This window comes from Mobula hypostoma, chromosome 29 (genome assembly GCF_963921235.1).
Source record: "Mobula hypostoma chromosome 29, sMobHyp1.1, whole genome shotgun sequence".
In the NCBI taxonomy this organism is placed as follows: Eukaryota; Metazoa; Chordata; class Chondrichthyes; order Myliobatiformes; family Myliobatidae; genus Mobula; species Mobula hypostoma.
In genome coordinates, this window is record NC_086125.1 from 488,621 (window position 1) to 501,960 (window position 13,340).

The 13,340-nt window shown below is 42.0% G+C and overlaps 1 protein-coding gene across 1 annotated transcript in view; it reads right to left on the reverse strand.

Annotated features, from left to right (window-relative positions):
• The window catches only part of LOC134339485 (weak toxin CM-9a-like), a 44,598-nt gene that overhangs the window by 8,740 nt on the left and 22,518 nt on the right, over positions 1-13,340 (reverse strand). The window contains exons 2-3 of the mRNA XM_063036037.1: positions 5,696-5,773; positions 3,774-3,896 (exon numbers count right to left, since the gene is read on the reverse strand). Of these exons, the coding sequence (XP_062892107.1) occupies positions 3,774-3,896; positions 5,696-5,744 (172 nt within the window). The 5' untranslated portion in view covers positions 5,745-5,773. The remainder of the gene's footprint in view (positions 1-3,773; positions 3,897-5,695; positions 5,774-13,340) is intronic.

The window sequence follows — 13,340 nt, forward strand, 5'->3', positions numbered from 1 at the left end:
TGTAATCAGTTAGTTTAAAATATATATAATGTAGTAAATCTTATGAATAGATAATGTATTTCAGGAAGGGAAAAAGTATTGATATTCTGACTAAAATGGAGAAGGGAAGAATAAAATATAAGAATGTATGAAATATATAAACAATGCACATTTCAAATGTGGAAAACTAAGTTGCCACAATAGTTTTAAGGAGGTGACAAATCCAATATGCACAAGTCAATTGATCAGTTGCAAAATACATTTGTTAAGGTACTACACATCAAACTATTGAAATAGGTCAGGGAAGCAGCGTGGGGACAGACAACAGAAATCATTTGGTGCTGTCTTCACAATAGTAAACAAACAAAGGAAATAAACTGTAGCACAATGGGATAGGTTGTCTATTAGTTTCCACAAGGAGCACTTGACAATTTGTATGAATGGTGTATATTCATAAGACCTAAAAACCAACAGATATAGGAGCAGAATTAGGCCTTGAGGTCCACCTAGTCTGCTCTGCCAGTCCATCATGTCTGATTTATTGTCCCTTTCAACACCTTTCTCTTGCCTTCTACTCATAACATTTGATGCCATTATAAATCAAGAACTCTGCTTTAAATATACACAGTGACTTGGCATCCATAGCTGTCTGTGCCAGTGAATTCCACAGATTGATCACTAGCAGTCTGAAGAAATTTCTCCTCATTGCTGTTCTGAAGTGATATCCTTCTATTCTGAGGCTGTGTCCTCTGGTCCTAGACTCTCCAACCATATGAAACTCCATGTTCACTCTTTAGACTTTTTGATATTCAATAGCTTTTAATGAGATCCTCTTAATGAAATTCAGCAAACAAGGAAATCATTATGAATTCATGCATGATAGAAATTCGGGGAAGATGTGGCCATTACTAAGGAATATCACAATAAATTACAGGACATTAGAACATTCGTAGAATCCGCAAATCATGCATAATGTGTATAAATGTCAGTTAGTATATCTTACCATGAAGAATAGAGAGGAAGTTTTTAACTTGGAAGGTATAACTGAATGAGTCAAAGGAACAAAGTGATCTTTGAGTACTTCATGCAGTTCTGGTCTCCTTACTTGAAGAAGGATATACTGGCTCTGGAGATGGTGCAAAGGAGGTTCACCAGGTTGGTTCCAGAGATGATGGGGTTAGCCTATGCGGAGAGATTGACTCGCCTGGAACTGTACTCACTGGGATTCAGAAGGGAGAGAGAAAATCTTATAGAAACATATAAAATTATGAAAGGGATAGATGAGATAGAGGCAGGAAAGTTGTTTCCACTGGTAGGTGAGACCAGAACTAGGAGAAATAGCCTCAAGATTTGGGGGAGTAAATTTAGGATGGAGATGAGGAGGAACTGCTTTTCCCAAGAGTGGTGAATCTGTGGTATTCTCTGCCAAATGATGCAGTGGAGGCTACCTCAGTAAATATATTTAAGGCATGGTTGGATAGATTTTTGCATTGTAGGGGAATTAAGGGTTATGGGGAAAAGGCAGGTAGTTGGAGATTAGTCCACGGTTAGATAGCCATGATCTTATTGAATGGTGGAGCAAACTCAACAGGCCAGATAGCCTATTCCTGCTCCAATTTCTTACGTTCTTATGTACAAATTTGCCATGTTATGAAACCATGTTTGAAATTCAGAAATAGTCTCATTATTTATGAAATCTTAAAACTTCTTTGGATGAACTTCACAAAGATGATGGTACTGGATGCAAGGGTTTATCTGAGCTAGAGGTCTGTAATTAGTGGAGCTTCACAGGGATCTGCTGGGACCTCTGCTGTCTGTAATGTATATAAATTATTGGATGAAAATGTAGATGAGTAGGTTAGTAATTTTGTGCATGATATCACGATTGGTGGAGTTGTGGATTTTGTAGAGGACTGGCAAAAAATACAGCTCGTCAAGTTGCAGATATGGGCTGAAGAATGGCAGGTGAAGATTAACCCAGATAAATGTGAGGTGTTGCACCTCAGTAGGGCAAATGCAAGGATACAGGACACTGTTAATTCAAGATCCTTAACAGTGCTGCTACGCAAAAAGATCTTGGGATCCGTGTTCATAGCTCTTTGAAAGTGTCGATAAGGTGGTTAAGAAGGCTTTTGGAATGCTTGTTTTTATTTGTCGATACACTGAGTTCAAAAGCCAGCAGGTTATGTTGCAGCCTTATAAAACTCTGGTTAGACCACATCTGGAGTACTGTGTTCAGCTTTGGTTGCCCCCCTATAAGAAGAATGTCGGGGCTTTGGAGAGGGTGCAAAAGAGATTTATCAGAATGCTGCCTGGTTTGGAGGACACGTGCTATCACAAGAGATTGGATAAACTTGGGTTGTTTTCTCTGGAGCTCAGAGGCTAAAGGGAGATCTGATAGAGGTTTACAAGATTATGATGGAGTGGATAGAGAGTATCTGTTTCCCAGAGCTGAAATGTCTAATACCAGAGGGCATACATTAAAGGTGAGACGGGCTACGTCCGACTGTGAAGGTTTTTACTCAGACAGTCATGGATGCCTGGGATGCATTGCCTGGCATGGTGGTAGACACAAAAACATTAGAGTCCTTTAAGCAATGTTTGGTAGGCATATAGATGTAAGGAAGATAGAGGGATATAGACATGGTGTAAGTAGGAGGGATTAGTATGTGGGTGTTTTTGATTTGCTTTTTAGTTGGATTGGCACAACATTGTGGGCCGAATGGCCTGATCCTGAGCTGTACTCTTCCATGTTCTATGATCTCTGAAATTGGGTGGCTGATTATGAGGAAAGAATAATCAGGGTAGGGACTCTAAAAGTAGAAGACATAATTTAAAGTGGGGGAATATATAAAACTGACTTTTTTTCCTCACAGAAGATGGTGGAAATATTGAACCATATGATTGTAATGTTTAAAATACATTTAGGAAGGTTAGTGGACGGATATAGTTTAGACAGATTATAGGAAAACACAGTCAAACGTAATTAGCCCTGATAGACAATTTGATCTGCACGGACCAGTTGGCCAAAGGAACCGTTTCCATGCTGTAGAACTCTGCGAGTCTATGACTAAACTGGATTAATTGGAATTTAGACGAATTGGATGTATTCTTAATGAAACGAGATTGTGAAGGGTTTGACAGGATAAGATGATGCGATAATGTTTATCTCACCTAGAAAGTAGTTTGTTTAAACAGAGATGAAAGGACTGAATATTTGAAGTACACTATCGCAGAGAGTTATGGAAGCAGAATCGTTGGATATTTTCAAAGTAGAAAATGTATGCGAAGAAATCGTAATAAATCGAGAGGTAAAAATGACACTTGTTACGGAATCTGGTTCGACCAATCACTTTAATGGAGGGTGATCACCCACCAGAGCGTCGTTTACTTCTGCTCAATATCCACTAATCCCCTGATATTCAGAAATCTGTACATCTTTATTTTAAACTCACTCAAAGACTGACCCTGCGTGATCCATTTCGTACATTTTCACGAGACAAAGGGAACTCAAGGAACAACAAAGAGCCAATTGTCACCATTGAGAAATGCAAAAAAAAAGAGGAAAGCAAAGTTTGAGAACAGATAAGAAAGTAGGAGGACAGAATGACACCCTCACAAAAAATAGAAAACAAAAAGAAATAAAGTCATATACCTTTCATAAAACGACAAGAGTCATGAACTTAACAGGTCGATTGAACCGAGTGTGTGCCTTTGTACTTGAAGGACTGAGATCGTGACATTATTGTGATTGATGAAGTGAGCTGTGGTCACCACTATGATCGGTCACTTACAGGGCCGGCGTTCGTAGTACACCACGATGCACTGCGTGTGATTAGAATCGCAGGACACAACCGAATCAATGCATTTCTTCCCTTTGCCAAGGCATTCACAATGGTTACACTCAAGCGCTTGGGCTGCAGAGAAAAGAAAGCGCACGGTTACACGCCGATTTGCATCCCATTTCCAAATGAAAACTTGAAACGGGATCGGAAGGAGGCGATTTGTACCGCTACTTGGAGAGGGCAGAGACTTTTCACGATCTCGCAGTATAGACTCTGTACCGTATCAGGTCGATTGCGAGAATGTGGCAAGCGCGCATGCAAATACAGTGAATCGATTGCGCCTCCTGCGCTCTGAGGGCTCTTCCTCTCTCTTTGGGGAATGGTCTCTGAAATGGGCACGTCTTGTCTCGATTTGTCGCTCCCACACTGTAAATTGCCCAGTGCATACCTTTACTATTATCGATTTAGTAAAAACGTTTAATCGTACTTTACAGTTGTCGTTCTGTTCTTGTTCCGCGCATACGTAACAGACTCGACGGGTTAAATCAGAAACTCTAGGTCAACAGAAAACTACGAACTAAAGTTGTAGCTAGAAGACTATATCATTACCGGCTAATTCTAACAAAAACTGTAAAATCTAGTTATCTGAAATTACTTCAATCAATATTCATCAAACGCGCTACAATATAGGGCATTCTGAAAAGAATCTCTCGCACGATGTTTTAATTACATTAGTCAGGGAGGCTTTCTGAGAAGAGAAATGCGCCAATACTGCAAGACACCTATTCTCCATTTTGCTGTCGGTACACACCCTCAGTATTGGATTACTGAGAGCTGAGACACACAATGAGGAGATCTGCAGAGCGATGATTAGTTTTCATCCCAACACAATCTTATGTCTGTCTTCGAACAGCCTGGGGCATAGTTTGTAACGCCAGTGTTGGAGACGTCATTGGGAAGGGTGTTGCATGCAATGACTGGACAATTACTTTGTGACCACATTTCACTTTCCAGCCTTTGTTCAAACTTGAATATCAGACGGTATGAGATCAGAAAATTATCTTGCATTTCTCTCTCATACTCCAATTCTTGCGTTCCGCCCTGTATCCAAACCCCTTCGCCGAAACGCACACGCACTTCCTTACCCTTGCAGTCTAAAGTCACTTTTATATTTCATATTAGGGATAGTCTCTAAAGTGCTTATATATTTCTATTTCTCCTGTATCTGGGCACAGCTCTTTGACGTATCTATGAGAAGATCCCGCGAACCCCTCCCTCCTGTTTCAGAGAAAACCCTTCTAAATCTGCAAACAGCCCCCTCCTCCGTAACTGTCAAGGTGCCTCTAACCCTTCTTCTGGAGTCCCTCTACCACTATTCCCACCTCATCCTGAACGTGGGAATTTTTAATAGCTCCTGTCTGATTCTGCCCCCTATGTCTGTGCCTTATATGTGGGAAGTGGATTTGATCTAGAAATCTCCACACCCCAAATGCCTTCCTGCACCCAGCCCCATATATAACAATGCCTTTATCCATATGCTTATTTCTCTAATTCTCTCCCTGACCCCTTCTAAATACAAGATATAAAGGTTCTAGATAGATTATAGATAGGGCCTCTGATCCTTCTCACTTACATCTTTAGTGTTGCCCAGAAGCTCTCCCCTCCCCACACACACAAACCAACCCCTTCTCACATACCTGTGTCTAGGAGGGTGCATTAGCTCTGTATGACTTTTGGAGAATCCTTCACCATGGGACCCTGCCAATTTATCTTCTTTTTGCCAAGTGAGCCACAACGTCCACACTGAGGAATACACCCCATTGCCCTGCTTCATGCTTCTTCTGGCTCTATGGCATTGTCTCATTCTCCTCTCCACCCTCGAAGCCTGAGCGGAGCTTTACCGTTAGAGACCGAGCTGTTCGATTACTCACCCCAGCAGGCAGCGGCAGCAACAAGCACAAGGATGTAGTGAATGGTCATGATGTCCTGTGAGTATGGAAACCAGAGTGCTGTTGGGCACAAGAAATGGCAAGCAGGGCAAACATGCGTCAGATTAAATGATCAGCCTCCAGCCATTTATGTGAGAGTTTTGGCTTTACTTCTTGCCTATCTGGGTCAGAGCGAGAGCCAAGATGAAAATCTAGTATGTGCTCAACCCAAAACATCAGAGAGCGGAATCTAATTTCTGGATCTTTTGTTCTGGCATTCTGGGCGAGGCATTCTATTTCACCACTTGTTTTCTCTATGGTTTCTGCGTGTATCCTTAATAACACAAGTGATGATTCAAAAGAAAAAATAATATTGAGCACAAACCCAGGCAGGACAAACATGAACATTTTAACATTTCCAACTCTGGGAAACAACCCAATGAATTGGAAAAGAGATAATGAACAAAAGGATCATGAACTTTGAGTTATATTATTATTAAAAGTAACATTAGCAAATTTGCAGGTGACACAAAGCTGGGTGGCAGTGCGAAATGTGAGGAGGATGTTATGAAAATGCAGGGTGACCTGGACAGGTTGGGTGAGTGGGCAGATGCATGGCAGATGCAGTTTATTGTGGATAAATGTGAGGTTAGCCACTTTGGTGGCAAGAACAGGAAGGCAGATTACTATCTGAATGGTGTCAAGTTAGGAAAAGGCGAGTACAACGAGATCTAGGTGTCCTTCTTCATCAGTCACTGAAAATAAGCATGCAGGTACAGCAGGCAGTGAAGAAAGCTAATAGCATGTTGGCCTTCATAACAAGGGGAGTTGAGTATCGGAGCAAAGAGGTCCTTCTGCAGTTGTACAGGGCCCTGGTGAGACTACACCTGGAGTATTGTGTGCAGTTTAGGTCTCCAAATTTGAGGAAGGACATTCTTGCTATTGAGGGAGTGCAGCATAGGTTCACGAGGTTAATTCCCAGGATGGCGGGACTGTCATATGTTGAAAGGTTGGAGCGATTGGGCTTGTATACACTGGAATTTAGAAGGATGAGAGGGGATCTGATTGAAATATATAAAGCTATTAAGGGATTGGACACGCTAGAGGCAGGAAACATGTTCCCAATGTTGGGGGAGTCCAAAACCAGAGGCCATAGTTTAAGAATAAGGGGTAGGCCATTTAGAATGGAGTTGAAGAAAAACTTTTTCACCCAGAGAGTTGTGAATCTGTGGAATGCTCTGCCTCAGAAGGCAGTGGAGGCCATTTAGATTAGATTAGATTATGAGGACATGCAGTCCTCTTTTATTGTCACTTAGTAATGCATGCATTAAGAAATGATACAATGTTCCTGCAGTGTGATATCATAGAAACACAAGACAGACCAAGACTGAAAAACTGACAAAAACCACATAATTATAACATATAGTTACAACAGTGCAAGCAATACCGTAATTTGATAGAAGAACAGACCATGGGCACGGTAAAAAAAAGTCTCGAAGTCTCTCGAAAGTCCCAACATCTCAAACAGATGGTAGAAGGAAGAAAACTCTCCCTACCATGAGCTTCCAGCGCCGCAAACTTGCCAATGCGGCATCCTGGAAGTACCCGACCACAGTCTGACTCTCAGTCCGTCCGAAAACTTCGAGCCTCCGACCCCGAGCACCATCTCTGTTGAGCGCTTCGACCCCAGCCCCAGCTGCCAGCAACAGGCAAAGCCGAGGATTTGGGGCCTTCCCTCCAGAGTTTCTCGATCGCACAGTAGCAGCGGCAGCGAACTGGGCATTTCAGAAGTTTCTCCTGATGTTCCTCCATGCTTCTCACATCCATCTCGCATCAAATCAGGATTGTGCACGGCCCCTATTTAACAAATACGATATCATTTCACCGGAGAGGCCGCGTGCGCTCTTTCTTGAAAGCATTCTCTGGATGCTTTCAAGAAAGAGTTAGATAGAGCTCTTAAAGATAGTGGAGTCAAGAGATATGGGGAGAAGGCAGGAACTGGGTACTGATTGTCGATGATCAACCATGATCACAGTGAATGGCGGTGCTGGCTAGAAAGGCCGAATGACCTACTCCTGCACCAGTTGTCTATTACACCTTCCCCCCAAAACTGTCCCAGACTGAAAACAGCTCCATATAAATTAGTCCTGCCGAAGGGTCTCGGCCTGAAACGTCAACTGTACCTCTTCCTACAGATGCTGCCTGGCCTGCTGCGTTCACCAGCAACATTGATGTGTGTTGCCCATATAAATTAATTATGTGTCTTGTTAAGGAGGTAGTCCTACTGCCTTTAAATCCCTGCTGCATGGTGAAATTAAATCTTTGCCTCATCTATATAGGGTTTCAGCCCAACTGCCCATGCAGTAAAGATCCCATTTAAGCTAGTCCCACTTCTCTGCTTCCCTAAATTTACCTATCCATGTACTTATCCATGCTTCTTAAACAATTTTATTGTGAGTCATGCTAGTAGAGTCTATGAAACATTAAGGAAAAGAATCTTTGAAGATCATGACCTATAGGTCCAAACAAAATTTTTGATCTATAGAATAGTTGTCCTTCTCACATTACTGTACAGAGCTGAATCCTGGACCACCGGGTGCCTGAAAACACTGGAACAGTATCACCAATGATCCTTATGAAAGATTTTGAGGATCAGCTGGAAGAATGATGCACTAACACCAGTGTACTGGAGGAGGCCAACATGATAAAGCAACACTAGCTCTGATGGATAGGTTGTGTCACCTGGATGCCAAACCCACGTCTCCCCAGACACATCCTTTTACTCCCCATTGAAGGAAGGTCAGTGAGCCCCTGGTGGGCAAAGGAAATACTTCAAAGTTAAACATCAAAATCAGCCTGAAGAAATTTAACATGACATCTAAAAACTGGGAAGATATTGCACTCAATAGATACACCTGGAGGAAATCTGTTCAAGAGGGAGCTGCGCTACATAGGATGACCTCCATCGTGCCGTAGAGAACCGGCGGCAGCGGTGAAAGGGGAGACTGAACAACCAAGAGGTCAAACTGTTAACCACAGCCACTACCTACTCTTACCCACACAGCAGCAGAATATGTGGATCCTGGATCGGCCTCTACAGCCACCTGAGGACCCACCAATAGAAAATTCCTTGGGAAAATATCATACTCAACTCAAGTGATCGCACTACCACCATGGTGTTATAACCACCTCAAGAACTTCCTCTGAAAATTATTCCATATACCAGCCAATTGCAGGGTGAAAACAGTGCCCCTTGGGTTTTGACTACATGAATACCCTCTCATTCTAATTAAACGTTCATTCTCTAGTTCTTGATTTTCCTAAGCTGGCAATAAGTCTGTGCCCCTCTTGATTTTACATATGTCTCTAAGAACACCCACATTCTACGAGGCACCAATGAAGAATGTCTCAACTGCTCGACCTCACAACAGACCCACAAGTGCCAGCAGCTTCATAGTAAGTCTCCTTTTCATTCTTTCCACCTTAATGGCATCTTTCCTGCAGTAGAGTGATCAAAAACTGAACACAATATTCAAAATGTGGCCTCACCAACGTCTTGTACAACTGCAAAATGACATTGCAACTCCCATACGCAATGCCCTGACTGACAAAGGCAATTAAAAATGCTTTCTACACCAGCCATTTACATGCAATCATATACAATCAGTGATCAATTTATCAGATTCACCTGTACACCTGCTCGTTAGTACAAACTTCCAATCAGCCAATCATATGACAGCAACTCAATGCATAAAAGTGTGCAGGCCTTGTCAAGATATTCAGTTGTTCAGACCAAACATCAGAAATATGATCTAACTGACTTTGGCTGTGGAATGATTGTTAGTGCCAAATGTGGTTGTTTGAATATCTCAGAAACTGCTGATCTTCTGGAATTTTCACACCCAACATCCTCTAGAGTTTACAGAGAATAGTGTGAAAAACAGAAAAAAGCATTCAGTGAACAGCAGTTCTGTGGGCAAAAACTCCTTGTTAATGAGAGAGGTCAGTGAAGAATGGACAGACTATTTCAAGCTGACAGGAAGGTGACAATAACTTAAATAACCACATGTTACAACAGTGATGTATAGAAGAGTATATGAATGAACTACAGCAGAAGACCACAAATATAAACTCAGTGACCACTTTCTTAAGTGCATCCTGTACATAATAAAGTGGCCACTATGTGCACTTGGAACTTCAATGTCCTTCTGTTCCATTAAGAATGAGAGATCTACAACATGAACATCAAGACAATACAGAGTGCAGGTACTGGAAAAACTGAAAGGTAGAAGACCCCCACGGGTCAAGTGGTACCTTTGAAGAAATAGATTCTGATTAAGTTCTTCCAGAGTCATTTTTGAACCATGAACAATAACTTCAGTTTTAACAGACTCCTTGTTGACACATTGCTGAATGCCATTTGGATGTCAAGAATAGTCACTATTTTGCAGCTAATGAAATCTGAAATGCAATCTTGGTGAAGCTCAAATTCAACATCGACATTTAGACTACTGGTGAATAAATGTGAATATTAGAGCTTCCGCTACTCAGCTCATTGTATTGTACGTAGCCAAGATGGATTGGTCTGATTATTTCATAGACAAGGCATGCCTACACAACTTTTCACTGGGGAGGAACGAACAGTTGACCTTTCAGGACAAGACCCTTCACTAGGACTGGAAAAGAAGGGGGCAGGCCAGAATAATAAGAATGCTGAGTGGAGGAGAAGGGGTACGAGCTGGCAGCTGATGGGTGAAGCCATATAAGGAGGAGGAGGTGGGTGGGTAATGGAGGGGAGACAAAATGAGAAGCTGAGAGGTATCTTTCAATTATCCCCTTCCAGTTGTAATAGGGAGCTACCTACTCCATCCATCACCTCCCAGTTTCTCACTTCATTCCCTTCCTTCACCCACCTTCCCCCTCACCCACCTTCCCCCTCAGCTGGCTTATCTTACTATCTGCCAACTTGTACATCTCCACCCCCTTATTCTCGATTCTTCCTCCTTCCCTTCCAGTCCTAATGAAGGGTCTCGGCCGGAAACATTGATTCTTTATTCCTCTCCACAGATGCTGCCTGACCTGCTGAGTTCCTTCAGCATTTTATGTGCGGATTTCCAGCACTTGCCAGCATTGTTAGGTAGATGCCAGCTTTAGAGTTAAATGGAAATATTTGACTCTTTCTGTAAGTTGCTTTAATACTGCAGCCCAGATATTAATTGACCTTGTAACTTTAAGGAATAGGAGAGAAGATATATACACCCTCCAGGATTGGGTTCATCCTAAGGCATGATGGGCGTATGGTCATACTAGCTGTTGCAAAGTATCGTGAACAAGAATTATTGATTAAAGGCGGCAGTGCAGGTGTTTTCTGGTAGGCACTGATGATGTGTTCTTGAAAGGAAGTACTTGATGTCTGGATCCTATTCAGTGAAGATTAACTTCATAGTTAATCAACTGGATCCAAGACCATTGAGAGCCTCACCCTGCACCTGCTCCATTCCGCAAGTAAATGTTTAACTAACTGGCAAACTTCTTCAAAGAGAGATGACATTAAATGAGCTGAGAAATAACTAAAAAAAAAAATCATGTTCCTACGTCACACACAACCTATAGACAAAAACCAGGAAAAATCTAACCCAGACCGAATAGGCATACTTTCCTCCACAGACCACAGCTCACTCACAGAATTCTTCTCAACATGATGAAAGTTCTGGTTCTGATTCTTGGTCTTCTGTTACTACCACCTGATCTCCAGTTGGTGGGTGAGTCCACTCGTGTTTTCTATGATCCCTATCCACAATATGTAAACTGTATATACACTGTGATCTGCTCCAGAAACTTATGGCATTGAGAAGCAGGTGGCCCTTGAATCATAACATCATCAGAATGGACAAGAGAATACAAGTGATGCTCTATGGCCCCTACACCCCATGAGTAACCCTGATCCCAGGTATTGTCTATATGAAGTTTGTATGTTCTCTGTGTTCCCCTGGGTCCCCATATTCCTCCCACATCCCAGAGATGTACAAACTGGTGGATCCATTGGTTATTTCATTTTCTCCTTAGTTTAGTGTAAGAATCTTGAGGAAGATGATGGATATGTGGGGAAGTAAATAAGATCTGTGCAAACGAATGTTTGCTGCCGATGCAGACTCTATGCATTCATTGATTCATTGAGCAGACTCTGAAATTCCAAATTCAGAGACTTAGATGCTCACAATAAAATGAATCTCAGGGCAATATATGGTGATATATAGGTACTTTGATAATAAATGTACCTTGAAATTTGAACATGTATTCTTCAGGGCATCATTAAGTGTGCACTGTTATTTCTCAGATCGAATGTTAATATTTCTTACCATATTCAAATAAGCATCTGCACAGCAAGATTTGGGGGAATAGGCAGAGCAGCGGTTAGTGTGAAACTATTATAGCTTGGGCTGTTCCGGAGTTCAGAGCTCAAATCCAGCGCCGTTTTGTAAGGAGTTTCTGTATGCTGTCCCTGTGGAATACATGGATTTTTCCTAGGTGTTCTGGTTTCCTCTCACCGTCTAAAGACATAACAGGTAGTACTTGGAGTACTGCATTCAGTTCTGGTCACCTCACTACAGGAAGGATGTGGAAACCATAGAAAGGGTGCAGAGGAGATTTACAAGGATGTCACCTGGATTGGGGAGCATGCCTTATAAAAATTGGTTGAGTGAACTTGGCCTTTTCTCCTTGGATTGACGGAGGTTGAAAGGTGACCTGACAGAGGTGTATAAGATGATGAGGGGCATTGATCTTGTGGATAGCCAGAGCCTTTTTCCCAGGGCTGAAATGGCTAACGCGAGGGAGCATAGTTTTAAAGTGCTTGGAAGTAGGTACAGAGGAGATGTCAGGGGTAAGTTTTTCACACAGAGAGTGGTGAGTGCGTGGAATGCACTGTCAGCGATGGTGGTGGAGGCAGATGCAATAGGATCTTTTAAGAGATTCTTAGATAGGTACATGTAGCTTAGAAAAATAGACGGCTATGTGGTAGGGAAATTCTGGGCAGTTTCTTGAATAAGTTACATGGTCAGCACAACATTGTGGGCCAAAGGGCCTGTAATGTGCTGTAGAAGTCCATGTTCTATGTTCTATGTAGGCTAATTTGTCACTGTAAATTGTGCCATGATTAGTTTAGGGTTAATCAGGGTTGTGGGGTTCCTGGGGTGGTGTGGCTTGAAGGGCCAACTCCATGGTGTATCACTAAATAAAAATAAATGAATTAATGGAAATTTCTCCATGAGTCAATAATTACCTTTCAATCAGTTTTAAAATCGAGACTAACAGTAAGTATTGTATATTTGGTTTGATCCAACCGTGTAAAACAAAAAATGACTGTGATTTTTGCAACACTGACTATTGATAAATTCATACATCGATAGATTCATACAGCATGGAAGCAGGCCATTTGGCTCAACTAGTCCATGTGGACCAGTAAGCCCATTACAGCTGCTGCACTTTGTCCCTCTAAAACTCCCCTGTCCAAGAGTCTTAAATGTTAATGTCCCTTACTCAATGCCCTAGAAAATTATAAACTGGTGATTTTGCAGATGCTGGAAATTCAGAGTAACAAACTCAAAATGCTGTAGGAACTCAATAGGTCAGTCAGTATCTATGGAGA